The sequence below is a fragment of the Penicillium verrucosum genome (assembly GCF_028828655.1).
Source record: "Penicillium verrucosum strain IBT 35672 chromosome Unknown utg000001l_segment0_segment0, whole genome shotgun sequence".
NCBI classification, from domain to species: domain Eukaryota; kingdom Fungi; phylum Ascomycota; class Eurotiomycetes; order Eurotiales; family Aspergillaceae; genus Penicillium; species Penicillium verrucosum.
The window spans coordinates 7,864,163-7,892,096 of record NW_026643210.1 but is presented as its reverse complement, the minus strand read 5'-3'; the positions used below and the strand labels follow the sequence as shown (position 1 = coordinate 7,892,096).

At 47.4% G+C, this 27,934-nt stretch overlaps 11 protein-coding genes across 11 annotated transcripts; 6 read left to right on the top strand and 5 right to left on the bottom strand.

Annotated features, from left to right (window-relative positions):
* Positions 1–257: 257 nt before the first annotated feature.
* Positions 258–1,319, bottom strand: N7516_002889 (inositol monophosphatase family protein; the record flags this gene model as incomplete). The annotated part of the gene is made up of 1 exon (XM_057215609.1): positions 258–1,319. The coding sequence occupies one exon, from the start codon at positions 1,317–1,319 to the stop codon at positions 258–260; it is 1,062 nt and encodes a 353-aa protein (XP_057077492.1).
* Positions 1,320–1,723: 404 nt separating this feature from the next.
* On the bottom strand, positions 1,724–2,285 carry N7516_002888 (Ethanolamine utilization EutQ; the record flags this gene model as incomplete). Its single annotated transcript, XM_057215608.1, has 3 exons — positions 1,724–1,828; positions 1,902–1,976; positions 2,055–2,285. Coding segments are annotated over 3 exons (411 nt in total), but the record flags the coding sequence as incomplete, so codon positions are not given.
* A 726-nt stretch (positions 2,286–3,011) lies between these two features.
* Positions 3,012–4,233, bottom strand: lap1 (putative aminopeptidase; the record flags this gene model as incomplete). Its single annotated transcript, XM_057215607.1, has 2 exons — positions 3,012–3,992; positions 4,048–4,233. 2 exons carry the CDS (start codon positions 4,231–4,233, stop codon positions 3,012–3,014), a joined length of 1,167 nt encoding a protein of 388 aa, XP_057077490.1.
* A 775-nt stretch (positions 4,234–5,008) lies between these two features.
* Positions 5,009–6,273, top strand: N7516_002886 (uncharacterized protein; the record flags this gene model as incomplete). Its single annotated transcript, XM_057215606.1, has 3 exons — positions 5,009–5,384; positions 5,485–6,004; positions 6,069–6,273. 3 exons carry the CDS (start codon positions 5,009–5,011, stop codon positions 6,271–6,273), a joined length of 1,101 nt encoding a protein of 366 aa, XP_057077489.1.
* Positions 6,274–8,045: 1,772 nt separating this feature from the next.
* Positions 8,046–9,774, top strand: N7516_002885 (uncharacterized protein; the record flags this gene model as incomplete). Its single annotated transcript, XM_057215605.1, has 2 exons — positions 8,046–9,238; positions 9,432–9,774. The coding sequence occupies 2 exons, from the start codon at positions 8,046–8,048 to the stop codon at positions 9,607–9,609; spliced, it is 1,371 nt and encodes a 456-aa protein (XP_057077488.1). The 3' UTR covers positions 9,610–9,774.
* Positions 9,775–12,575: 2,801 nt separating this feature from the next.
* N7516_002884 (uncharacterized protein) lies at positions 12,576–13,309 on the top strand (the record flags this gene model as incomplete). The annotated part of the gene is made up of 3 exons (XM_057215604.1): positions 12,576–12,645; positions 12,729–12,788; positions 13,089–13,309. 3 exons carry the CDS (start codon positions 12,576–12,578, stop codon positions 13,307–13,309), a joined length of 351 nt encoding a protein of 116 aa, XP_057077487.1.
* A 3,230-nt stretch (positions 13,310–16,539) lies between these two features.
* On the bottom strand, positions 16,540–18,406 carry N7516_002883 (uncharacterized protein; the record flags this gene model as incomplete). The annotated part of the gene is made up of 8 exons (XM_057215603.1): positions 16,540–16,864; positions 16,946–17,020; positions 17,081–17,250; positions 17,308–17,814; positions 17,883–17,964; positions 18,019–18,094; positions 18,146–18,278; positions 18,362–18,406. 8 exons carry the CDS (start codon positions 18,404–18,406, stop codon positions 16,540–16,542), a joined length of 1,413 nt encoding a protein of 470 aa, XP_057077486.1.
* A 707-nt stretch (positions 18,407–19,113) lies between these two features.
* Positions 19,114–20,847, top strand: N7516_002882 (tRNA-ribosyltransferase family protein; the record flags this gene model as incomplete). The annotated part of the gene is made up of 8 exons (XM_057215602.1): positions 19,114–19,263; positions 19,345–19,595; positions 19,663–19,746; positions 19,805–20,125; positions 20,181–20,238; positions 20,288–20,365; positions 20,416–20,603; positions 20,655–20,847. 8 exons carry the CDS (start codon positions 19,114–19,116, stop codon positions 20,845–20,847), a joined length of 1,323 nt encoding a protein of 440 aa, XP_057077485.1.
* Positions 20,848–21,436: 589 nt separating this feature from the next.
* Positions 21,437–22,447, top strand: N7516_002881 (thymidylate synthase; the record flags this gene model as incomplete). Its single annotated transcript, XM_057215601.1, has 1 exon — positions 21,437–22,447. One exon carries the CDS (start codon positions 21,437–21,439, stop codon positions 22,445–22,447), a length of 1,011 nt encoding a protein of 336 aa, XP_057077484.1.
* A 273-nt stretch (positions 22,448–22,720) lies between these two features.
* Positions 22,721–23,686, bottom strand: N7516_002880 (AN1-type zinc finger protein; the record flags this gene model as incomplete). The annotated part of the gene is made up of 1 exon (XM_057215600.1): positions 22,721–23,686. The coding sequence occupies one exon, from the start codon at positions 23,684–23,686 to the stop codon at positions 22,721–22,723; it is 966 nt and encodes a 321-aa protein (XP_057077483.1).
* Positions 23,687–26,114: 2,428 nt separating this feature from the next.
* N7516_002879 (uncharacterized protein) lies at positions 26,115–27,150 on the top strand (the record flags this gene model as incomplete). The annotated part of the gene is made up of 2 exons (XM_057215599.1): positions 26,115–26,257; positions 26,316–27,150. 2 exons carry the CDS (start codon positions 26,115–26,117, stop codon positions 27,148–27,150), a joined length of 978 nt encoding a protein of 325 aa, XP_057077482.1.
* Positions 27,151–27,934: the final 784 nt, after the last annotated feature.

Below are 27,934 nucleotides of genomic sequence, written 5' to 3'. Positions count from 1 at the left end.
GTCAATTAGTACTTAGATCTTTTCAATTTTACTAGAAATACTTGTCACTGGTGTTTCTCATGAAACGTAGTATGACACACTGTGTCTCATGGCCAGTGCTCACGTCTCTTGTCGGTAGAAGAGTCTAAATTATACATACTATGTTGTAGTTATATATAGTACTAACATGAATAGTAACCATGCCAATGATATGATTATCTAGGGTATCAAAACCAATATGCAAAAGAACAAGATCTAAAAACAGAGAAAAAAAAATATCACAACCCCCGCGCCTCCTTCACAGCCTCCAAAATCCTCCCATGAACCGAAGCCGGCCCAACAACCATACCATGACACCCAGCCAAAGTACGACCCAGCGAACAATCAACCGGCTTTCCCTCAAGGTCCGTAACAAGACAACCCAATTCCTGCACAATAAGCATACCACCCGCATGATCCCAGATCTTCGAGCGATACTCCGAACTCAGCGGCACCTTCACGAAAGCATTACACCCTCCCTGCACGGCAATAGCAACATAACGCATCTGCGCCGACCACAAATCCACCGGATTCGGCCACGGACAGCCAAGATCTGCCGCCACCCGGGCATGAGCCTCAAGATCCTGCGTTTTCGCCGCCCGCGTATCAATGAACCGCACATCGGAAGCCCCAACCTGCGGGACAATTTCAAGCGGGCGCGCCGGCAGCAAAGCTCCCAGACCCATAGGTCTGATGGTAACACCCTGCCCGGCAACGGCCGAGATCATCTGACCGAGACCGTCGCGGTCGACGCGCTGTTCAGCGACGGGTCCTGACTGTAGAAGGTTGGGACAGCCGAGGACGCCGATTTTCTGGACCCCGTTTTCGACTAGCGAGAGACAGACTGCGTACTGCTCGCCGCGGATGAAGGTTGCTGTTCCATCTACGGGGTCTAGAGTCCAGGTCCGGCTGGTTGGGGTGCAGGCGCCTTTTGCGCCGAGGTCGATAAGGTCGAGAAGTTCGGAGGTGGTACTTGGGGTGTGGAGAAGGGCTTCGCTTTCTGGGTCATTGAGGTGGATGCTGGTTGCTAGGTCCCAGGTTCTTGCGAGGAGGTCTGGGTTTAAGCGGAGGGCTGTGGCGTCTTCTTCGCCGACGATGTCGTCGTCTGGGAAGACGTTGTGGATGGCTGCAATTATTGAGGCTTGGGCGGCGAAGTCGGCAATTGTTACGGGGGAGGAGTCGCTCTTGTCAAGGGCGCCTTTGTCAACGGCAGAGAGTAGCTCCTTTGTTAGGATGGCTGCTCGTTGTACGGCTAGACTGGCAAGCTGGAGCTCTTTGGCGTAAGGGGCTGAGGCGGTCATGGTGGGCTGTTTGGGAGGTGGTTTATGTAGAGGGTGTTGGGATGATTGATCCCAAGGAGGTATACTTGCTTGACGGGGTGTAGAAATGACAATTGCAAGCAACGAGTATGGAAACGGTGAGTTTATTGATTTTTTTGGACAGAATAGAGGGGTATCACGTGCGAAACACCGGTGAGTATCGCTACGTCATATCGGGATCTAGCCCTATACTCGGCCAAGTGGATCTTGGAGGATCTACGAGGCACAACATCGTATGATATAGATTGTATGTTGTAGTAGGTACTTTTCTTATAATCCCATCACAATATGCCGGTTTCAAATCTAATGTATGGGGCTTTATGTTGTATTTGGGAGATAATCCATAATAAGGTGAGTATACTTTCACAGATCGACTCCCAAGGTCCTTACAACCTAGCCTTGTCTTCCTCTCGACCTACAAGGTTAGGGTGGGGAGATCGAATGGGTCGAGTAACGGCGTAGAAGGCCAATCCTTGTGACTTAGTTGAGAACTAGATCGGGGAGAAATTAGAACTGCCAGATCATGATTACGATCCATGGGTATATGGGAGGGTCACGACAAACCTTGACCTTAGCTCCAACATGAAAAAAAGCAAAGTCTCCCGGAACTAGGTGGTGGGTGATTCCAGTAGCCTCATCCTATTTAGGACCGTAATGGTTAGTATAGACAAAACAATGAAGAGGTAGCTCTTGATATATATATAACGGGGGACATACCAAAATATCGATTTGACCATTGAGGACATATTTCGTCTCCTCAAAATTATAGCTCGCGGGCCTTTCAGGTCCTGCCTCAATCTTATAAAACCCCGAAGTGAAGTGCGCAGGGGATTCAGTCTTGGTGCGGATAGAGTGGAAATCGGCAGTGGTTGCGTTCTCGCCGTTGGGGAGGGGGATGAACTCGTGGCCGGCGCCTTTAATGACGGTAAGGGGAACGATGTTGCTGGACACTTTCCATAATGAAGTCCAGTATTAGCCACTCTGAATGGTTTGCTGTGGAGGTTACCAGGAGTAACTCACTGTTGCTAGTTATATTTCCTTGATGGATAGATATTGAATTGGGACAGATTTAGGAAGGAGATATCGACTAACTAATATACACTCTCATAGTACTAGGTTCCTACAACTCGGACACACTCCCGGAATATGGTGAGGGTCCTGCGTGCTTTATCCCAATGAGGGGAAAAAGTCCCTTTGCTGTATCTGCCCGCACGAGGGGAACAATCGGGTGCATCGCCCGGTGGAGAAATTTCGGATGGAGAGCCGTCACTAGGACATTCTTGTAATTTATCAAGAATCGCGTGCTATTTGCTGATCCATAAGGAAAGTAAGGCCAACGAAAGAAGAAGAAGAAGGAGAAAGGAGTACTAAATTTGGTGGATCCGCATGCCCCTCATCACAGAGGATGAGTGCTCAGGTTGGTATCTAATATGGGCAGTTATGACCATGTTGTGCTTGTTAACGAGGTGGAAATCGCGATTCTAAATTACTTGGATAGAAAGTTTAGAAATCGTAATTATTCCACTAAGGGTATGTAGGGTATAAGCCCCAAGACCGAAAAAATAAAAACAGCTTCAGGTTGAACCTCAATGTACTCCTAACGAGGGAACCCAGCTCAGAGGTATATCACATAAAACGCCGAACCATCATATCATGTAAACCAGTGTGCCAAAATCAGAAGGGAGCAAAAGCCAGCTCATAAGCAAAAGCCAAGCTCATCTTCGCATGTTGCAGCATGTGATCGAAGCTCAAATACTCGATCTTGTCCTCGGTAGTGTGAATCCTCTTATCAGAGTTCTCAAACTGAGACTCGATGACAAATGCCGAGGGGTATCCGTACCGACTAGCAGAAGCGTGATCAGAGCATGCATAGCCACACTTGGTCTCGACATAAGGCACATCGCAGTAGGTAGTGATCACCTCCTTGATGAAAGAAGTAAGGCCCGGATCGACGTAGTCGATGATAACACCCACAGACTCCTTCTGGCCAGCATCCAGAGTACCCTGAACATACCCGGTCATGTCCTGCTGGAGCATGGCCTTGACGTTCCGCTGGTTCTTCTTATAATTCGCATAGACAGCCTGCGATCCGAGCAAACCACCTTCCTCGGCAGAGTACCAGTGGAACTCGATGGTGTTGCGGGCCTTTCCGTGGGCGATAGTCTCCGACCGCAGCAGGGCGCGAAGAGCTTCGAGAATAGTAACTGTTCCACTACCATCATCATCCGCGCCGGGCGCAGCCAGAATTGAAGGCAGGAACAGGTTGATACTATCCTGGTGGGAACCGAGGACGACGGTGTTATCCGTCTGACCGGGAATACGGGCGATAATACTGAATTGACCCCAGGGGTGGTCGAAGCGCTTGACGGTTGCGCCGTGGTCGCTGGCACCAGACTCTTGCACTGCGGCAGTCACTTGGTCAAATAGCCAGGTTGCTGACTCGATTCCCGTTTGCGACTTGTAGTAGCGCGTGTGGAAGGATGTGAAGTGTTCCAGGTTGCTTCTCATGTTACTCTTGTCGAGGGTTTTGGACAATGGCAGAATCTCGTGTGAGTGCTCCATCACCTCTGGGTAGTGGACAACCCGTGTGGTGTGGAGGGTTCCGTAGGAGCCTGATTGGTATTCATCGGTGACATCGATGAAGTTAACGCCGTCCTGATTGAGCGTTAGTACTATGACATAAGTAAATTCGAATCAAAACCTGGCTTACCAGCTTGAGCGACCATTTTTCTTCCTCGGTTACCCATCGGGTCTGGTATGGGGCCAATTCGATTAGAGATTTGGACTGAGGGTTTTGAACAATTGAAGGAGCTAGAGGTTGTTGCTCTGGATTGACTAGGACCATGGCAGTTGCCGTAGCGCTCAGCGCAAGAGGCGCAAGAGTAAGGAACTTCATGATGAAAAATAAGAATAAGAATAAGAATAAGTCGAATAAGCAGAATAAGCAGAAGGGTGGTCTAAGGGTTACCTTTTTAAAAGCTGAGGAAGAGAGAGAGAGGTATTGGGCACGCGCCCTGTGCCAAGCCATTTTCGGACCCCGCGCGCTAAACCACCGAGGCTCTGTATCATATCTTACATCTTACATATTACACATATAATATTCTTAGAACGGACTTCCGGTATATCCGATGAAAACTCTGAATACGGACTCCAGTTTATATTCACAAAGTCATCTATTGATGTTCAAATTAACTTAAAAAAAATCCAAGGTCCTGGGCTAACCAAAGGAGTAGCGTAGGTACACGAGTCTGGGGATTGAAGGGTGGAGAGAATGGAGAATCCACTATGACTGCGCCATGACTCACAGCCCTGTGGAGATAAGAATTCATAAATATCTCTACGGAGTACGGAGTACAATTTCTTGTAGGTGAAAATTGTTCCAAGGCTGCCTAACTACTTCGTATACAGCCTTGAGCTAGTATATACAGCCTCGATATTTGATCCACCCCTTCCACTGGGGGCAGTTTCGAGTCACCTTCCAAAATAGGAAATCAGGGCTAGGGCTATCAGGTACCCCACTCTCCCACCAATCAACGTCCAGTGAGTTGTCCCGTGCAGACAACCTTGCGTATCATCTCTCCCAGGTCCTCTTATCTTGCCCATTCTTATCCTATCCTTATCCCTCTTTCTCCCTAGAACTGTTGCCTTCATTTGATCGCATTGCATAAATTATGGCTATTCATCCACGCTTGCGCCCAGAGGGTTCGCAAGGGCACCTGTCGCCACAACAGGCCCTAGCAATCTCCGCGTGGACAGAGCAACATGCAGCAACCTCCCTGCAGAACATGTCCCTGACGGACTCAGCCCCCGCAGCAAGTACACCGTCCACACCGACCCCGACGCGCTCGGGTCTGCGTGGAGCCACCGTTTCGCTGTCGATCCCTCTCGACGACGAAACGATCCCATCCCAACGAGTCAAGGTCGAGTCCCGCCCTCCGACAGTCAGCTTCCGACGTCGGGAGCCTCTACGCCGGGATGGCCTCAAGACCCGGGAGGCTCTGCTCAAGGGTAAAGATGGTAGCCGTCGGAGACAGCGCTGGGAGAATGGTACGTATATGCACTAGATAGGTCGCGGTAAATGCCGACTTGTACCTTTTTTTTGGCCTTTGGCGCAGGTGTGGTAGGCAAATGCTGACCAGACACCAAGATCGTCTGTTGCACAATCCCTGGGCGGAACCGCCGTCATCCAAGGACTGGGATATCCAACCTACCTATACTCGGCATGACCCGATGCCTTATTATCTTGCGCCCCTGTGGGATGTTCACTATTCCCATGTGGCGGATCACCAGTCGGCCGTGAAGGCTGCTGAGAGAGCTAATGAGAAGCATCATATTCCGAAAGAGCTGAGGTCAAAGCTGAAGCATGCGCGCGCTGCCCATGGCATGCTCCGAGATCTGGAAGAAGAGGTCCGTACCTTTATCCAGAAGTGGAACGAGAGGGAGCTTCTGCTTGAGAAAGAGGGACTACGGGATGCTCCCGAGCACTCTGCTAGCGATGACTCGGAAGATGAGATCGTCTTTGTCGGTCGTAATGGACAGATGCACGACTCTCCCGAGCGAAAGGAGAGACTCCGCCTGCTCCGAGAAGAGATCAGCTCTCACAGCGAGCGGGACGGTGAGAAGATGGTGCTTGAGACTTTGGCTGATGATCGTGCCGCTGGATTCGGGTATGTTTTTAACCCTTTTTTTCTCCACCATAATGAAACTGCACAGTCTGCTGACACCTCTCAGTCGCTGGTTGGTCCACTCTATTGCATCCTACTATGGATTGTACACCTGGTCTGTCACAGTAGAAGACCGACGAGAAGCCTATGTGGGCTTCCGAGCTCCGGTCCCAGGAAGCCATGCGGGGCTTGTTTCCCACCCAGCTTGCCATTCAGAGACCTTGATCAAGCTCGGTGAGGACCTTCCTCGGCCTCTCTATGCGCAGGTGTAGACTGCCAGTTCTTCTTTCTTTCTTTTCTGTCTTCCAGACTTCCAGATTGGACATATGTTTTGATTTCCATTCAGGGTAACGTTCATGAACATTGTAATCATCTCGGTATGAACTCCGGATACGGTCTCTCGGCTACGGGTGGTCATATATAGATTTTATTGGACATATTTCTCGGTCGCTTAGACCAGTGATGTTTTCTCGTAGTATGTAGTGTTGATCAATTGTCGATATGGGTATGGGTTAGTGGAAACTAACTATCGTGTTTTTGTTCGATCGGATCGGAGTGAAGAAGAGTGAAATCATCGAACCCCCTTCATTCTGTCGGTCTTTCAGTCTGTGCGTTGAAGCTAGCCGATCCTATGTCGTCATGCCCTAAAATACCGTTAAGAAAGTTAAATAGATCGTACGATATAGATCAACTCTTTGATTACGGGGAATTCACGAACCGGTGTTCTTTAATATGGCATGATACCTAGATATTCTACGGTATAGTTATACCTAGGTATAGTTATATATATATATCTTAGGTACAATCTATAGTCGGCTATTACTGTCTCCACCACACAATCGGAACGGACCGTGGGGTCCACGGTTTCCAGGGTTCTCATGACGTCTGAAATGTATAAAGGGATGTCTTTACCAAAGTTGTATATGTTATATATGATTTATTCCCTACTATGATGTAGGTTATAATCTTAGAAGGCCCCCTAATATCGTAGTGCCCTTCTCCCTATAGAATACTATAGAATACGGAATACAGGGAATCTCGTGTCCAGGCCTGTTCGATGCAGGCCCCCGCAATCTGACTGGTTCTCACGTTGGGAAACAAAAAAGTAAAAGGCCAAAGCTACGAATGAAGATGAAACACAGGGACCATCACACAGCACATCGTACGCTAGTGAGGAGTTCTATCATCCCTTATAGGTAGATTTCATTCATAGCCCAGTGTGTGTGTGTGTGTGGCTGATTTTCTGTTTCTTTTTTTCTTTTTCTTTTTCTTTTTCTTTTCTTTTCTTTCTTTCTATTTGTGCTACAGGCTGCAATAATTAGGTGCAACTGTGTGTCTCTAATAAATAAGTTGATAGTAGAACAAATAGTCGGGTACCCAAACGAGGTTTTGAGCATTCTCTCTTCCATTTTTCCCCTCCAAATGTTCTAAATACTTTCCCACATTGTGAGACTCCAGTTTTCCACATTCTCATTTCTGACCTGATTTCTGGTCTTTGGGGGAATTCGAACTCCTTTTTCTATTTGCTTTTTTCTTTTTTACCCTCATCTCTTTCACATTCTCCCCAATTCCCCCCTGATCTTTTTAATTCAATCTATTTTGCCTTCTCAAACAGGAAATCCCCCACCCCTGCCCTTTTCTCTCTGTTCTTTCGATCATATGATTTTCTTTCTTGCTTTCACTTGTATTATCCCTGGTAATAATCCTGGAGATATTACTCTAATGGTCCCTTGCCACTATTATTCCTCGGTGTCCCATGTTATGAGAATCTAACCCCTCCTCGAAGTACCCGTGGACGGAATCAACCGGACTATCTACAGGTCCAAACGCCGGGTGTGATCGCTATTTGCTCTGATATACCTTATTTGGTCAACCACACCACCTGCGGCTTACTTACGGCTGATTTTGATGTTACTCCGGGCTTATATCCACTTTTTCTACCCTTCTTCGCCTACTTTCACTATAGATCAGTGGATCACATACACACACCTATAATCAAAAATCAACATCACAACCTATATCCCAAGCCAATTTCACAAATACCATGGGCTCCTATAAATCCTGCCAAGCCGGCAGCTACAGCTCAACAGACAGCTCATCCTCAAAAAGCACGGCGGCTACAATTCACAGCGACCGAATAGCCCCCAAACCACATAAAAACGACTGGGTCACCAACCACCCAGCCAACCAAAAACACACTTCCAGATCCGAAGCCGAAGCCGAAGTTACATACGAGTGCCGCGAACCACATCCCCGCGCCTCAACCTCAACTTACGCCTCAACAACATACTCCACAGCTGAGCTCGACCAGGAACCCCAACCAATCGAGCCGGCAAGCCCCCACGAAGGCCGCTACTGTGTCAACGAGCGGCAAGAATTCTACCCACTGGACGCAATCCCCTCAACGGCTTCATCCTTTGCGCCGCTCTTCCCCTCCTCGCGGCGACTGCTCATCCGCCACGACGATGCAACCATTGACGGCAACATGAACTTACGCGTCGACACGCCCGTCCATCTCCGTGACGGCTCCCAGCGCGATGTCATCCTCTTCCACTTGCGCATGTATGACCTCTTCTCGCGTAAGTTCTCCTTCCGGCGGTACTGCCGGGACTCAGGGCGCGAGGTGTGCAATTCTGCAAGACGGGAGGTCGTACCTGCTCATGAGCGAAGGCCTGCGCTGCGCACCTCATGGAGTAATATTTTTGCTGGGTTTAGGCCTGGTTCAGCTGCTGGTCACTGTCCGCCGAATGGGGAGCTTAAGAGGCAGGTCTCAAGGCTTGAGGCTGGTTGTGGACATGGACATGGACATGGGCATGAAACTGACCATGATGCGAGAGATGAGGTAAATAAGGGGATGATTGAGGAAGATGAGTTGGGGATAGAGAATGAAGGACTGGGCGCTTTGCCGATACTGGGTGAGACGATTTTACTTGAATTCTCGAATTATGCGCATGTCGAGCTGCGCCGCAAAGGACCTGGTTCAACTAAGAAATACGAGTTCGAGTATTGGTCCACGAAGTACCAGTGGCGGAGAGAGGTCCGCAAAGAGGGTGATCTGCATGAAGTGTCTTATTTCTTGGTTGACACGCGCACTTCCAAGACTATTGCTCATTTGGTACCGGATACGCTGGCGCCGCTGGAGGTTGTTGAAGAGGAAAGCAAGGGGGGTTGGGTGCCACCTTCTTCATTGTGGATCAGTGATCCTGAAGTTTACAAGACGATGTCTGATGTTGCCGAGTAAGTTATCCCTCAACCACCTGGCTAGTTTTCCTTTCTTTTTTGTGGTTCGTATGAGGGGGTGTGGTTCGTGTACAATGTACCAACGCATGCGCCGCATGCACCGCATGCACCACACGCAATGCACCTATGATACCCCTGCACAAAGTGATGATGAGTTATGAGGCTGATGAGCCGGTTCGCTTTTTTTCAGTGTGATTGTTGCAACAGGGATAATTGCGCTAGTTGACGACTGCATTCGTCGTCGCTGGCATCACGAGCGGCGTCCATCTTGGATCCTGCCCGCTCAGCATTCGCTAGTAAAGAGCCTGGAGCGTATGGGCCCTCGGCGCCTGATCGGTCAGGTACTACAGCGAAGAGGATCCGCCTAAGCGACACAGGGATCCTCGGCTCCATGAGCAGACAACGATGGTTTATGATGAGATGAACTAGATGGATGAGTTGGTCCTGCATTAGTCGAGATATTTATGGCCCACGGGGCTTGATGCTACCTTTAATGACTTAATGATGTGAATAACACGGGATATGAACGTTTTGTTGTTCTTGTTCTTGTTCTAGTTTAGCTTCTTCTTGTGAATTATTCTTGCCATTTCTTTTTTCTTTTTTTTTTGGGGGAGGGGGGGCTTTTTCATCCTTCATCCTTTTACCTCTTGCCTCTTGTTGTCCATTGACACGAATCATCTTCAACGGGATTCCGGGAACTCGAGTCTACTTCCGGGCGATCCTTCTAATACGGATTTGACAGGGGAAAACCAAGCAGGGTTACAGATTTGGGCATTTTTCATTTGCACCGGGAACCTAGCATGATAGCTTACAATTTGATGTCACATTCCCAAAGTTGTTTCCAATGTGCTATGCTGGCGTTGCATCCATGGATGTTGAGAGTCTGACCGCTGAAAGCTGAACCATGGTTGCTATTTTCAAGCTAGGGCTAGTCTATTCTGTGAACCATGGTTCAATTCTCAAACTAGAATGTCTCGTGCTCTCTCGGCCTATTGATCTTGTAACTTGGATCTCTTGTATCGACGACTTACCCTCAACCTAAGACTTTCCTCAGAATGCAGAGAGACCAAAAAGAAATATAATCTAATGTACAGGGAGTACCATATGAAGAAAATATTAGAAAATAAGAAAATATTAGTACTATTGTTTAGGGCTCATGATCGATTGGTTCTGGATGAATCTTTTGTTTTTAGCGTGAATAACAGCCCAAAGAACACACCCCTGGCCTTGCTGCCTTATGAAAATTCAAGAAATAGCCAATATGATACCTAGTATATAATTTTAACATGCGAGTATACTGGTCTCCTACGTCTACTACTGTAGGTACCACAACTGTACGTGGTACTTATGTAGTCTACTGCGCAGCATACATGTTTAGATGTACTTCAAGATTGGGTGCGGGGAAAGCTCCTCATTCATTGTCTTTTTTGTCTTTTCTTGTCTTTTTCTTTTTTGTTTTCCTTTCCAATATTTTAGACGCCCTATAATGTGCTGGCCTAGTCCCCTGTCAACCATCGGCTGTTGCTCTACGTGTTTCGTGCATACTCGATGTTAAGCCGCATTACTGAGAACCATGGTTGAGGATATTGTTAACTCTGCATGAATGCCCAACACTTCTCTGCCAAAAGTGAACATCCCCATTCGTTCTGACTGGGATGTTCAAAATTTATCTCTGTGAATAACAAATGAACTGTCGATGAATTTCCTTCTACGGGAGTCTCTGCACATCAGGCGGTTAACCCGACGGGACTAGCCGACAACATGAAAATGAACCAGGGGGTTCTTGGCCGTATCTTTGTTACCAGATCTCTGCAACACCCTCCTGATGGCTTTCTGAGGCTTCTCCAGGAATGTCACCCATCTTGCCTCATTCCATCGCTTTGTCCCTTTTTTTTTTTTTTTTTTTTTTTAATAAATCCCTCTTCTATGTTGATCCTGGGCCCGACAGCAACTGTTCATGCAGGGCGGCCCGGTCTGTGGCTTTGGAAGGTGCCCAGCAACTCCCGATGTCAACAATGTGTGAGAGTCGACTGCTCCAAAATAAATCATGATATCATTCATCATGATGAGCTGGCAATGCTTCTCCGATGCCCAACACGGTCGAATCTACATTTCGGGCATCCTCCACACCTGAAAAAAACAATTAAACAATAAAAGCTATGACACTGACGCTGTGGCCACAGGCTCCGCTTTTTGGGCAGAGATCACCCACAGAGCTCTAACCATCCCCCTCATGCAGTCCCTCGTGGTTATTCCAGAAGCCCGCCGTTCCGCCGATACGGTTCAAGTCCATGCGCAAACTAAACTCGGGACATTATATTGTTTTCCGTTTCCCTTTTTTTTTTGCCCTTGCCCTAACGTACTTCTGTTCAAGTGAGGCGAGACAGTAAAAAAAAAGAAAGAAAAAAGAAAGAAAAATCCAAAATGAAAGCATGCAAATCCCCCAAAAACACCAACGTGGGGTTTCTCTGAGTTGTTCACTTTTTTTCCATCCAATCCGCGTTCAACCTTCTTCCGAAAAAAGGTGCCATTTATTCTGGATCCTAGGAGAATTAGGCAATATCTCCCTGTCTGTCATAGAGCGGGAACTAACTTGGGAACATCCGGTTTGCCCCTCTTCCATAACCCTTACGTGCTGTCTAGCGTTTCTTCAAGGGCTGTTTCTTGCTTAGTCGGCGTGCGCCGGGCCGTTCCAGGTTGCAGCCTCAAAATGATCCGCATACTCTTCGCCTATGAGCCTTGACTGGTGGATATAGAGGGGGAGGATTTGGCTGACGCTGTGTCATGTCCACATCGACATGCATAAGCCCCCTCCTTCGTTAGGTTTGACGGTTAGGCTCCTGTTTGTTTCCCAGGGGGGTAAATAAAATACTTGAAAAAAAAAAGAAAAAGAAAAGAAAAAGAAATACAGAAAATTAAAAAGAAAATACAGAAAATACAGGGAAAAAAAAGAAGACAAGAAAAAAATATCGGTTGTTTCTTTCCTGACCTTGAAGATAATATGGCCCACTGTTTATATGACTCCCCGCTCCCCATGTCGTCCCCGTTTGAAGGTCATTGCAAAAAAAAAAAAAAAAATATTACATTTAAGAAGATCTCTAGAGATTATAAACGGGTCCAATTGAGCTCGTCTGATCCTGTTCTTTCTTTTATATCTTGTGGATTCCCCTTGAAGTTTGTCTTCTTTTTTTCTCTTTTGATCTTCATCATCAATTGGGTTATTGACAAAACATCGTGGACTGATATCCTCCCCACCTTCGATCCCACTTCATACCATCTCAATTGCAAAGCTTAACCGCTTCCCCCAATATCCTATCTACTCTACGAAGCAACAATGTCGTATACTACTAGTCCTCCAGGGAATGGTGTTGGTAGCCGGCCTAGCTGGCAGGACCAGCTCCAGGGTAAGCCATTGGAACGGGTGGACAAGCATCAGCAGCCCCAAATCCCTTCCAAATGACAATAATACCCGGCTAACCATATCTAGATCATTGCACACGTACCAAGGTGCCTCCTCCTGTCTTCAACATTGTCTCCGATCGGCGAGGTACTTACCCGATTTCCAATTCCTCTTCCTCTCCTCCCCCTCTCAGTCTCTATCCCACCATCTTCCCACGCTACAGAACCAGAGAATTTTATTTCCCCTCTTATTCCTCGGTCCAATACCTACGCACACAGCCTGCTTCTATCCACGGCTATGTGTCTCGTGTTGTGGGCATTGCAGGAAGGAGTGGAGTCTTGCAGAAAAAGACACAGAAAAATGCCCCCCCCTTTCACTTGTACACCGACTTTTAGTTTCCGAGACTTTGGCAGCAGAAAGCTAATTACTTTTATCTCGGAATCGCAGGAGGTCGTACCGCCTGGTCTAGTACCGTCACTGTCCAGGGCCAGAATATCGCTGCCCGTTACTGGTATGATGGTCTGTATATAAACAATGCCAAAGAGGACGCCGCCGAGGTTGCCCTCAAGGCCCTGAATCAACAGCCCCGGGCTGCTACCGTCTACCAGGGTCAACTGTTCCCGCAGGCAACGTCGTCTGGCTATGGTCGCGGAGCCGGCGGGTTCTGATCGTATTCTTTATTTCCAATCTTTCCTAATAGTCTTGGGTGGCATTCTCTTCCCTTCTTGTGTTTTTATCAATTTTTTCGGTGCTTGATTTTGATGTTGATCCTGAACTTTGTTGCACTTCATTTCTTGGTGTGTGGGTGCTTGTTCTGGTTTGTTTTCCACCTGTTGTGAAGGGCCCTCGGGGATCCACAAGTCCCATCCGATACAAAACCCCATACCTTTTGTTGTCGCCTTGCTCTCTCACTTGCGTTTTTGACTGCAGGAAAAAAAGAAACATACCCCCCCTCCCTTCACCGCACTCCTTCCCTCCCACCTCATGCGATACCCTTTTCTCCCCGAGTCCTGCTGATGCATGCACTATCCCTCGTCGACAACCACAGCTTCCCGGTTTTCGCAAGTCCAGCCCACAAGGGCTCACTACAATACAGAGTCCATGTCATGGGCTACTGGTGGAATGATTCCCGATGCTAGAATGACGGACAAATAATAAAAAAAAGAAAAATGCACCATGCACCATCCCTGCCCCGGATGACCACCTACAAATGCAGGTCACTACCTTGTTTCGCATGCGTGGAACCTCAGCACCAGTCGTGACACACCACACCGAGATCCAGACGGCTCAGGTATATGATACGGTGTCTGGATGTCGTCAGGCCTCGTGTGATGCATCACGAACCAGACTCCCTTTTTGGCTCTTTTCAGCGCCTCTTCCCCTCCCACATACGTGTCGTGTCTTCTGAGAGTACATCTACGTATTTCTTTAGAGAAACATCCCACATACGCTTCTTTCGGGACCAATTATTGTTTTTGTCTTCCCCGATCTGGGTTCATACAGGCCGTCTTCGGGATTTGATTTGTCTCTACCTTGCGCTGTCTGCCTTGAGACAAACCCGGAAATTAGGCCGGGTGCTTACTCCCACTTGATAAGAGGCGAGGGGCTCGGGTCTCATGCGTCGTGTCAAGTGACTGTTGTTTGTCTCTTCGAGAACATATGACTTGTCATGCTCGAGCGGGTTCGACGTCCTACCTGGGACAATTTCCAATCGTTACTCCGTGCTGTGCGGTTCAGATGGCAATTCTACCTTGTGGCATTGTCGACAAGCCTAAGGTGGCATTTGCAATAGATGTTATCACCTACTGCTTCGATCTCCTTGGGGACATGGACAAATACGTGTGTGTGTCTGTGTCACCGCGGATGCAAAATAATTGTCCCAATCTCAAGTGCGATGCGATATGGTGAATGTGGTAATGAAAGCGATTTGGAGCAAAAGGTCACAAGCAGGAGTTACAGGATTAAGGCGGGACAAAAACCTCCATTTTCCGGGCATCTACCTGTCTCGGATTTGGATTTGGATTTGATTTACATTATTCGATTTGTTTTGTGTTGATTTATCTTTTCCTTGGTTCAGATCGGGTGTATGTACCTGATAGAGGGAGTTCCTTTGGTATATGTTGTTTTTTGTTAAGCTGTGTTGGGTTTTGGAAGATCAGACATGGAACTGGACCGGGTTATCTATTATACTGGTATCATATATGGTACTGGGCTTGGGAGTGTAATGGTCGGGGTTGGTTTCTATCAGATTGTTCTCCTTTGTTTTTTATTATACGATTACAGAATATCTATCGACAGAGCTTTTATGTGTGAAGTCTTCCTTCCTTTTATTTTTATTTTTAAACTAATGACGGATATACTTATGGATCCACGATCCATAACCACCGGCTAGAAAAAAACTCGCCCCTTCTAGAAAAAGGCGTTGCACATGTTTACCCTCGTTTGAGGTACTGTTGATCATCGGGTTTTTGTCGCATTGGCCTCCCGCCCGAACTTACACATCCGCGGGTAGCACAGCGTTGGCCATGTGTCTACGGAGTAGCCAAACATTAATTTCCGATGCATAGCGGCCGAGTTGGGCAGCATTCCAAATGACCGATATTAAAAGGAACCAAATACATTGTATTAAAATAACCCGATTATTAATCTTACTTGGCATTGCAAAGTATAGTTAAGTAACTATGTACTTCTACAAAAGTACCTTGTAGACCTGACGTTGGATGTTGGTCAGTTACTTTGGAGTGAACCATGGAACGCTGAACTCTAATAACTGACAACTTTAATTGTCTATTTTAACCAACCAACTCCAACCCATTGCTAGCCTCGGGTAACCTCGACGTGATAGAAAAACACGAGGTGATAGAAAAATATCCCAGAGTACATCTTTGCGGTAATTAGGGCTAGCATTATTATGTTCGGTATATCATCACTTAGAATTGTACATTATACAAACCCTCCGAAGCGTGATCGCCAAGACTGCTTGATATGGTAACATATTTATACTCAGTCTTTTTCGGGCGGAGGCTATGTCGATCAATTTATACAAGACAGCAGTGAAAACCATGCCACTTAAGACGCCATTTATTGTATCTTTTTTAAGCTCAGGTAGTAACCAAAGGTTTGGTATTGGAAGACTATATAAATTAATTATTCCATCACCATAGCCAACCCAACGACAACCTACCTCAAACCAAGTACTTTCTAAAATATCTAAAGAAATCTAAGCAAACAAACTGTTATCTGTCATGCCCTAGACAGGCCCTTCCACCAACATACTATTATGTGTTTTGGCTCATCTCGCAGAGGCATATGACTCTCCGCCCCATGGCCCGTATCCTACGGCCATGACGCCTCCAGCCAGCACACACATAATGAGGACTACGAAGCATCTAAAAGGCAAAGGGAGCGTCGTGAACGTCAAAACGGTGCTGCTATTGCTGGAGGCGGAGGTGGTGGAGGTGGAGATGGCGGGTGCGGCTAGATCTGGAGAACGTGGAAGATTTTTATTAATTAATTAGCTGCGATTTATTGATTAAGTGTTATATAGGGTTAAGGCGGATCTGGGCTATTATTTAATTTGAAATTCTACGCAAGGGGACACTAGAGACTCAGCCGACATGTACAATACACAACTATCTAAACCTTGCACTTCACTCCGTGTATTATTTATGTAGATAGTGCACATGTGGAGCTGAAGTTATATATGCTGTCCTTACTGCGTATGAGTAAAAACGATCGAGAATTCATAATTTGTCATTAAAATTAATTACCTAGGTACTTCAGGTATCTATCTGTTTTATGACAGATGCATGTCCCAAAGTTCATATAGACGTGTTCACCCTGCAGCTCGTAACCCGAGCCCTATCAACTTTCACCACGACACTCCAGCCCTACCGATCTAATACGCGAAACTCTTTCCATCTCTTGCCCCGTCTCCACGGCGATTGCGCCACCCGTAGTAGAGCCTTAATAGAATGCAGCCGGCTGCCACAAAGAGTAGCAATGCTGCATTTGTCCAATGGCCGGTTGGATATCCGATCTTTGCTTCGTCGCTTTTGTAGATCCAGACACCGACGATCTGGCCTGGGGCACCGAATGAGATGTTGAGTGCGATTGCGAGCCCTGCACCGGCCGTTGAGCTGATATTGGAGGATAGCCAGCCTAGTAGGGGTGGGATACAGGCGAAGGCGCCACTAGCAGCGACTATGAGGCATCCGTAGCGGCTCTGAGGGTTTGAATTAGACGATGATTCTCATTGGCTTGGTGCGTGCTTGATATGATTGGGTCACTTACTAGATATGCACTAGCGGGGGAGAACAGCGGAGGCAAGGAAGCCCATTGCCCCGATGAAAGAGAATATGGCCGAATGGAGACCACGGCTTAAAATTCATGGCTTCAGATTAGTGATTGGGTATTCTTCAAAATATAAGATAATTTACCTGTTGAAGTAATCCGCAGACCAGGCCACTGCTATAGTCACGACATAGGCCACCGCGTACGGAGGCACCGTCATCAACTGAGCACGGAGATCAGAGTATCCCAGACCAGCAGTGATGGCAGGCGTGAAAAGAGAAAGACTCGAGAACGGTGTTGAGATGCCGAAGTATACCTTTTAGCCAATTAGTCTTGCAGAAATTGACAGGAGAAAAAGGCAGAGAAAACATACCGCATAATGAGCATACAATCTCCAATCAGTCAGCGTAGACTTTGCATCCTCCCAAGACATAGCTTGAGCAGAACCTTTGGATCCTTCCAAAATCAACCTCTGTGCAGCAAGCTCCTTCTCCTCGGCAGTAAGCCAGTTAGCAGTCTCCGGGTAATCTGGCAACACAAACCAGACCAAAACGGCAGACGCACACGATGGGGCACCCTCAATGATAAACAGCCACCTCCAAGCAGAAAGACCATGAGCGCCATTCATATGCCCCACACCAAAGGCAATAGCACCGCCAAATGCGCCAGCTAGTGTTGCCGAGGCGAGAATCAAGGCCACACGGATCGACCGCTCAGAGTTGCGATACCAGAATGTAAGGTAGTATACGAAACCAGGGAAGAGGCCAGCTTCCATTACGCCGAGGAGGAATCGGAGTCCTGTTACTTGGGCGTAGTTGTGGACGCCGCCGAGACCCATTGTTGTTGCACCCCAAGAGAGCATGAGAAAAGCGATCCAGCGCTGGTGTTTGTTAGTGGAATTGAGATAATTGGGAATGGATGATGTCTATAGATTAGTTTTAGACATACACTAGGACGGAGCTTCTTCAGGAAGTAGTTTGATGGGACTTCGAACAGTGCATATGCTATCAGGAATACCATGAGCGCAATCCTTTTGTAAATCAGCGCTGTGAATGTAGTGGTTAAATTAACAGTTGCGACTCACGTGTACTGATACGAAGTCATATTAGTTTCCGAGAGAAGATCATTGTGAGTGTCCGAATTCAAAATTTTGGCATTGCCTAGATGCTTTAGCTTCAATTATATCCGACATGGGGTGGCGGGAAATATACCGATGTTAGAGCGATCGAGATAACAAAGCAAGTAAATTGCAGCGCACAAGGGAACGATTCGTAGATCTTGTTTCCAGACCAAGGCCTTTTCGCGTGCTTTGAGAGCTTCGTCGACAATATCAGGGCTGGAAAGCTGCGCTACTGTCAGTCCTCTCTCAATTTCACACACCGCAACACCAGTAGGTTTTATAACAAGGGGGAAGGGGAGAAAGATACCCCTGAAGCTTGTTCAACATCTTGCATGTATTTTTCCGTTGCCATATTTACAAGATTTTGCCAAGCAGCCTTGGAAATACTCAAAAGAGTTGTGTTAGGAACAAGAAAAGCAGAAAAGACCACGATCCTTTTTTTCGCTTTCTTTTTTTTTTTTTTTCCCCTGTGTGATTTAGCTTCCCCGGGCTTTGTCCCCCGCGCTAGGGCGACTCGGCAATCCTCCGATACCTCACCGGCATTGGGGTATTGGAGATATCTGATTTCGGGACTAGATCTGGAGTTTGGAATGTGCTGGTCTCCCGGTCTAATTTGACACTTCATTTAGGTGGGATCTGGTTGCCGTCTCTCGTTTTCCCCTGAATCGGGGTTTCCCCGGATCTCCACATCTAGATCCCAAGGACATCTGGGATATCAAAAGGAGTCAACATAGAGAGTATCGGTAACGACATGGCTATCGTTAGAATTTCAAATCATTGAATAATTCTTTTTACAAGTAGTTTGCAGGTATGGGTTAGTTTTGTTGGGGAGCAACATGATTTACTGGTAATATTGAGTCTCAACTAAGGCGAAAATATCCTCGACTTGAAATCATCGAGCATTTAAGGACTTCACATACACAAATAAGTTCGAAGATATCCAAATTAGGTATTTTATGGAGGGCCCAGGTGTTGAGCCTCAGAGTGCAAACCAGACAAACAGCTTATCAGATAAAAGTGTTCCTGATCGCATCGCAAACACCCAAATCACCCCTCCCCATGCTATGCTACCGTTTGCTAGCCAGGCGCCTCGGTAAAACATCATATTCAACTCCATCTATATCAATCGCAACCATGTCAACCACCACCGCCCCCGCTCACAAGTCGATTCCCTCTGCATTAACCTTCGATCGTCACGCCAAATGCTCGGTACGTACTTGTGGCATGACAGCAATTGAAAACCTATTGGTAACATATATCTGATGCGGTTATGTGTTATGGTATAAATAGACAACTAAGGCCCGTGCGAGTACCCTCCACCTGCCCCATGGCTCCGTACCTCTGCCGATCTTCATGCCCGTCGCGACACAGGCATCTCTCAAAGGCTTAACATACGACCAGCTGCGAGAGACGGGATGCATGCTGTGCTTGAATAATACGTATCACTTGGGTCTGAAGCCTGGTCAGGCGGTACTAGATGCAGTTGGCGGGGCGCACAAGTTACAAGGCTGGGATCGGAATCTCTTGACCGATAGTGGGGGGTAAGATACACTATTCTCCTGTCGCACATTGATAATATGTTACTAACCGGGTATGTGTGTTACTTAGTTTCCAGATGGTGTCGCTTCTTGAGTTGGCGACGGTCACAGAGGAAGGAGTGCGATTCCTTAGTCCGCACGATGGCTCCCCAATGTAGGTGGCTTTGCAATAAACCTTGTAGCTGAGCATCCAAAATGCTGATTTTTACCAGGCTACTGACACCCGAACACTCCATTTCTCTCCAAAATTCTATCGGATCTGATATTATTATGCAATTAGACGATGTGATTGCAACCACTTCGCCAGATCATGCCCGCATCAAGGAGGCTATGGATCGGTCTGTACGATGGTTAGATCGGTGCATTGAGGAGCATAAATATCCCGAGCGACAAAATCTCTTTTGTATCATCCAAGGTGGTCTGGATCTCGAATTGCGAAAGCAGTGTTGTGAAGAGATGGTAGCGCGAGATACTCCGGGAATTGCCATTGGAGGTCTATCTGGTGGCGAGGCCAAGGAGGAGTTCTGCAAAGTGTATGTCCTTCTACTTCCACCAAAAAGAAAGACCAAATAAACTAACAGACCAAAGAGTAGATACATGCACTACAATTCTCCCGGAACATAAACCCAGATACGTCATGGGCGTGGTATGTCTGACTGAATTGGTTCTTTTGCCTTGGTTAATCACAAAAATAGGGATACCCGGAGGATATTGTTGTAGCAGTGGCTCTCGGTGCAGATATGTTTGATTGTGTTTGGCCGACACGGACAGCGGTAAGACTCAACAAACCCTCCAGCTTCGTTCTTGCATTGACCCCAGCTAGCGCTTCGGCGACGCTATCGTCTCCTCTGGAACACTGAAACTAAGTCATAAATCGTTCGCCGATGACTTCCGTCCAGTTGAGGAGGGCTGTACCTGCACTTGCTGTCGTTCAACTGACCAAGGTGGTCTTGGGCTCACGCGAGCATACATGCACCACATTACAGCCAAAGAGACCGTTGGTGCTCATCTGTAAGTGTGGACTGGCCACGATATCTTGTTTCGGTTCTGATACTTCTACAGTTTGACCATCCACAACGTTCATTATATGTTGACTTTGATGGGCAAAATCCGACAAGCCATTATTGAAGACCAATACCCGGCTTTTCTTGGCAAGTTCTTCTCCGATATCTACGGAGGCGATAAATCAAAGTTCCCCAGGTGGGCGGTAGGTGCTCTGCGGGGAGTTGGAGTGGACTTGTTGGCAGACTCATGACGCCGCGATCACTGTTTGATCAAATGAGAAGTGTCTTGAAGAAAAAGATAACGAGAAATTTTGCTTTCATGATATAGAAAAGCGTGTGCATCCATTCCAGCGGCGTTAAGTTGACTGAATAGAGTGCGTCCTATCAAATATTTACTGAAAATGAGATATGCGTTACCTATTCCTGGACTGTTATTGTTGCAACAACCTCTATTCAAAAGTAATGCTGGAAATTCTGCAGTATCATCTATAGTGGTCTGTTGAAATCTTATATGTGGGTTTCCAAAGTGTTCTTCTGTATGTTGGGTTATCAAAGTGAATACTTTAGGAAGAATATTATTATAAAGGGCAAATATTGTGTACCAAGTAATCCAGCGCATGTTAATGCCTACAACAGCGAACTAAAAGTTGATTGGATAACTTCCTTGAACAAGTTGGCTCGAGCACTATAAAATACGGGATCGACACGTGACCACGTGTCGCGTCGACGCGATCCACCGATCTCCCCTCTCCATCGTCCACTTGACACACTGAATGGCTCTCTACCGTTCTATCAATAGAAAGCCTGATATCCCCCTTCCTCGCTAGCTCACTCTACGCCATGACTCAAGACCAAGTCGCTGCAGCCCCCGTGGCATCCTCGCCGCCACATGACCCCTCCCACGAAGAGCACCAGTACCTCAACTTGATACGCACAATCCTCTCCGAAGGCGAGCATAGACCCGACCGCACTGGTACTGGCACGCAATCAATTTTTGCACCGCCACAATTACGCTTCTCTCTCTCAAAGCCCAACCCAGAAGGCGGCGAGCCAATCCCCGTCTTGCCCCTGCTCACCACGAAGCGAGTCTTCCTACGCGCCGTGCTCGCCGAACTACTTTGGTTCGTCTCTGGCTGCACATCCTCTCTCCCACTTTCCGAAGCCGGGATTAAAATTTGGGACGGAAATGGAAGCCGCGAGTTCCTAGATAAATCTGGCCTCGGCCACCGTGAAGAGGGTGACCTAGGACCCGTGTATGGATTCCAGTGGCGGCACTTTGGTGCCGAGTACGTCGACGCCAAGACGGATTACACCGGCCAGGGTGTCGACCAGCTCAAAGATGTTGTGCACAAGCTCGTTCACAACCCCTTCGATCGCCGCATTATCATGAGCGCGTGGAACCCCGCTGATTTGAAAAAGATGGCTCTGCCCCCGTGCCATATGTTCGCCCAGTTTTACGTCTCGTTCCCCCCTGGCATGAAGCTTGATGAAAAGACTGGCCGTCCATCAGAGAAGGGTACCCTATCCTGCGTGCTGTACCAGCGCTCCTGTGATATGGGTCTCGGCGTGCCCTTCAATATCGCGTCATATGCTCTCCTTACTCACATCCTTGCACATGCTGCGGATCTTCATCCCGGAACTCTCATTCACACTATGGGTGATGCCCATGTCTATCTTGACCACATCGATGCGCTTAATGAGCAGCTTGTTCGCGATCCAACGGAGTTCCCTGAGTTGCGCATTAAGCGTGATGACCGGGGCAGCGCGGTCGTTGATGGCTGGAAGGAGGATGAGTTTGAGGTCATTGGATACAAGCCTCACAAGATCATCAAAATGAAGATGAGCGTTTGATTTATATAGATTTCTGGTTTCTTCTTTGCGGGCACTGCCCGAGTTGCGATGTTTGTATGATACCAATTAACTATTCTGTGATGTATGACACAGGCCTTATATTTTGAGACCAAGAAAATTAGCAATGCATTCAAACTCCGAGTCTAGATTTACAGAAACGCAACCCATGCATTGAAGCAAAAATGCTTCCAGGTGTATCAGGCTGTGTATATGCTTCGAAAAGCAAAAAGCAACAAATTTAAAACAAATTTAAACGGAGAGCAAATAAATGCATCATGCGTTCCCAAGAACAGCCCCAGCGCCGCGTAGCAACACAATCGTATCACCTTGCTTTACCTTCCCAGCACCAATAGCCTCCGAGAACTCGAGGAACTCCCCAGACTCAACATGAAAGACCCGCAACTTCGAATCCTCCCCATCAACCCGATTATTCAAATTCTGAACCCGCAACTTCTTCGCCGCATCGTCAAGTACGCGCCCAACCTTCCACCTCGAATCAAAGAAGAAATCCCCAGCCGGCGGCTCCGCAGCCTGCGTCTCCACCGTACCAACAGCATGCAAATACAACCTCTTATCCGCCGGCACCGAAGCATCCCCCTTAGCCGATCGCTTGAGGCCATTAACAGCAACCGCACGCGCAGCGGGACTATTCGGTTTGGGCTTCAGCTTTGGTAGAGCCGGTAGTAGGGTCCCCTTTGCAGCGGCGTTCTGCTTATCGCGGCCCCAGGTGCGCACGCGCGCGAACATAGATTTGATCGTATCATTTGGCGAAGCGGTGTTGCGCTGGCGCGCGCCCAGCGGGGTAATCTTGGCGCATTCGTGTTCCTCGCGGAGACGGTGTTTCAGGCAGTATTGGTGGTTGCACTGGGGGCAGCGCACGGCGGGGTCTTTGAGGGTGTTTATGAGGGTTTTGCACTGGGTGTGGGCGCATTGGTCGGTATTGTAGATGGATGGCTTTTCGGGGGCGGTGCGGTTTTCCTGGTTGGTGTTGTTTGTTCCGTTGCGGCGGCGGGCCCATTCACCTTCTCGGGGACACTGGTGTGCGGTTTCGGTTCGGTGGTCGAGACAGTATGTGCTGCGGCAGGATTCGCAGCGGAAGGGGAGGAAATCTAGTTGGCCGCAGTACTCGTATTGGCAGTGTCGGCCCAGGGATTCTAGGTCTGTGTCGGCCATTTCCGTGAAGGTTTCGTTTGGGTCGCGGGAGGGGCTGCGTCCTTTGGACACGGTTATAGGGGGCATGGTTGTGTTTTGTCTTTGGAATTTGAGAGTATGACAAAGGGAAAGGAGAATGCGTGAGATAAATTATGAGATTCGAGTATGCGATCTAATAGAACGCGGCTGGCAACCTTACAATCGCCATGTGACTAATGTGGAGAAGGTTCTGGGCTTATCTAAATGCGGAGTTAGGGTTCGGGGTTAGTCCATCTACGGAATGAGCCATGGACGCATCCATGGTTCTACAACGGAAACTGCTGAAGAGGTACATGTACTAACCTTTGCTATACATTATTGATCAGGTAATTTCTTACTGTCCAAAGTCATAAGTCCAAAATCATAAACTGGTTCTTGGACTGCTCATGATATCCCCAAAGGCTAGATTAGCCCAACTTCATATGATAACTAGTTATACAAAGGTGAGAATTAAGGTACATGAAACAGGGTCAGCGTCACGTAGTGGTAATAGGTTTTATCGCAGACTTCTGGGAGAGAATCGGCTTAGACACACCAAACCATTCTTTTCTGGTTCGACTTGACTATCAAATGATTCATTGCAGATACAAACCGAGGTGAGTCTAACTTAGAACTTTGTCGCGTTGATCTTAATGCCTTCAAGTTCGACACTACCTCGGAGTGCTCAGGAGGCTGGTCCCATACAAGTCCTCCAAGGCATGATTTGTAAAATAAACTAGATATTGTCAGTGTATAGATCAGGTATCTTTATATAGAAACACGAACGATGACAGAACCAAAATCCCAACGGCTAGGATATGTATACATTGAATGATCTCTTTAGGCACTCGTACTCAGGACATACTCCCCTACAATATTACTGGACCCGTATATTGCGGTACCGGCAGACAACACCGAATGAATTTAGATTAAGTTTGTTGTGCAAAATAAACATGAGTGATTTCCTAGCCGTCCTTCTACTTCTAGTGAAATGTCGGTCCTATTCCCGTGAGTAAGCAAAACAAGTATCTGGTAAAATCTAAAAACGACACCCACCAGATGTCTTTGTAAGAGATGCACTGCTTCTCAACTCGCGAGTTATAACTAGTGACTGTAGGTATACAACGTATATTGTAGTAGAAACTGGCTGGCTATGAGTCAGAAACCCAGTGACACATCACCCCGAACCCCACGGTGTCGGTACTCCCAAAGTGGAACTGTTGAGGAATTCCTATTGGGTCCACTTGCTGGTATATTGGTGCCCAGTGATGCTCACACAGAAATGTCAACTCGAAATCGATCTTTAATGCCCAAATCTTGACTTGTATCCCGACAATATTTGGTGTATCATATACTATCCGTGGGTATAGCCTGGGCAACATGGAATGTGACGCTTATAGTCAATCATAATACCATGAAGTGAAAAGGTCTATGCACAAGTGGAAATATATGACTGTGCATATTCCTCGAGGTTCTTATCTGTCGGTGTCCGGCTATTGGAGAAACATAGACGAAGCTTTTATCGGGGTATTGTTAAGCCTTTATGCAGTCAGTATCTCCGGGGCTGCTTTCTCTACATTTTTTATTTGCAATTTGACTCTTTTTAAGTACAGTACATAGAAATGGGGGTATTCCCGCTTGCTTTCATAGCTAATCAACCTTCTTTCTTCTATCTCTCCCCATAGTCATGTACATTTACTCCTATTAGTGAGGCTGTACTAGTCAGGGACATGTCAGGATGCAGATCGAAAACCACATCTCTTTTTTTACTGCCTGATTTTGAAGGCGAATCGTAACCCCACTCTGCAGAAGTCGGTGAAAAGAAGGGGGAAAAACTCATCAAATAACATAAAGTAAGGAAATAATGTTGAGATCGGGGGAATGCGGGGAAGAACTATACATCAGTCCGATTGAGGCAAGCATACGCGTTATGCTGGACACTCCTATTCCTCAGGGAGTAGTACAATACAACTCCAACTTCTAGAATCTTGTGCCTGAGTTAATCAGGTCGATCACGGCGCGGCGACCGCACCAATCACCGGCCCGTATCAAGCACCGGCCGCCGGCCCGGTTGACACTGCGATTGGTTCGCTTGGCCGACGCGTTGTCTTTTTGAGCCGGCGATCTATAAATGTCGATGGTGCTTGATTTCTCGATAAGATGTTGGCATTACATTATAGAAAGAGGGCTGGGTATATATCTACGGAGGGGAATTTCTTCTTCTATTCACTCTCTTCCTCTCCCTCCTTTTATTTTCTAGTGCACCCCAAATCGCGCAGCCCTAACCCGTTCCATTGATCAACATTTGATCCACAGTAAGTTATCTCATGGAATGCCCCGCGTTGGATTTATTTGATCTAACAGTGTCAGTCCGGTTAGATTGCAGCTTTACCAAATCTTTCCCGGGGGTGTCTCTACATCACGAATTCAACAGACTGCCAGACGGTCACGAACAGATTATGATAGCATTGCCTGCTTAAACCATACATTATAAGCCATGACACAGCAAATCCAAGAGCAGGCCATGCCATTCGGTATCCAGCACACCAAAAGCCGGATGGCGGAACTATTGGCGGCCGATGTAGTCGTTGCTGCAGGTTCAGCAACCTTGATAACGCCCGCGGTGATGATCTTTGACAGGTAAAGAAAGCCAAGTCAGATTCCATCTTATCGACATATACTGACCAGTCTCGCCTAGACTCGTCGTTGAGAAATCATTCTACAACCAACCTCTCTTCCCGGCATTCCGCAGACACCTCTGGTTCTCCCTCACACAGCCTGCAACTTTCTTAACATCACGACCCAGTCTCCTTGTCTGGTCCCTTTACACTGCAACCTTCGCCACAGCCAATGCCTCAGAGACCATCCTGAGCAAGTGGTACCCGAAGATCGACCATGCTATCGCCGGCATGACCACCTTCGCTTCAACATTCATAGTCAACTCCTCCGTGGGCATCTGGAAGGACGTGAAATTCGCCCAATTATTCGGCCACAGCAACACCTCCGTGCCAACCACAAACAACACAAACCCATCAAGCCCAACTCCAACTCCCACCTCCACCTCTGCCTCTGCCTCTGCCTCTGCCTCTACGTCTACCTCCAACACAACCTCACCCCCTAAAACAGCCCGCTCAATCGGCCGCACTCGAATCCCAGTAGCAACATACTCCGCCTTCCTCGTCCGGGATGCCCTCACAATCTTCGGCTCCTTCAGTCTCCCCGCCATGGTCTCAGCATCGATCCCGGACTCCATTGCCTCCCAAGAATACCTCAAGATCCTGATTGCCCAGCTCGCTATCCCAGCCTCTATCCAACTCATCAGCACACCAATCCATCTCCTCGGTCTAGATCTATACAACCGGCCACAGGTGATGCCGACCAAAGACCGGATCAACCGTGTCAGTCGCGACTGGATTGGCGCGTCACTACTCCGCATGTGTCGTATTATCCCCGCTTTTGGAATTGGCGGGTTCGTCAATACAGAAGGCCGGGTTTACTTGCATGATCAAGTTGGTGGTCGGAAGGGATCTTGAGGTTTCTTTGGACTTATAAATTATAAATATACAGCTACAGCTACAGCTATAGATACAGCTATAGATACAGATACATAGACAAATATACCCTTTCCTTTTTTTTCTTTTCACTTCAAATGTTCAACGACTTGTGTGTGCATTCTCCGCTATCTCCCCCACTCCCGACATCACCGGGCCGGTTGTAGGCGCCTCAGCCTCGGATCGGCAAAGGACACAAACGTGGATTTTGGACTTTTCGTTCGACTTTTTTTTTTTCTTCGGGATTTTTTCGGTTGGAATACGAACATGACGTTATCGGGGCTGAGTTTGTTAATATAGGAGGGGAGATATTATTGTGCATCGCCTAGAAGACGGAATTTCAGTTGGAACTATACAACTGTGAAAAAGTGAGTGGAAATCAGGTTAAAAGCACCTTGGAGAAACATCCAAGTTACTTTTTTTTAGACGATTAGACCTCGGGATTAGAAATCATCGCCTTTCTTAGCATATAGTTGTCTATACTCGCCTAACAAAATAACATGTTATCTTACAGTATACTCCGTGGCAACAAATTCCTAGGCCAACCTATTATGAATTATGCACCAAACATCTACACTCAGCGGTGACCTTTTCAAGTCGTAGAGAATTATTTTTTACCAGAATGCTCAACATGTTTCAAAAGAAGCCTCAGAGCGATGAGATTATGGCATTCAGATATGTCTATCTCTGCCGGATGAATATAAATACTAGTTTCTCCCAGGTTTGCGCGGGGGCCATTCCAGCATGCTCGAAAATACATTCGCTT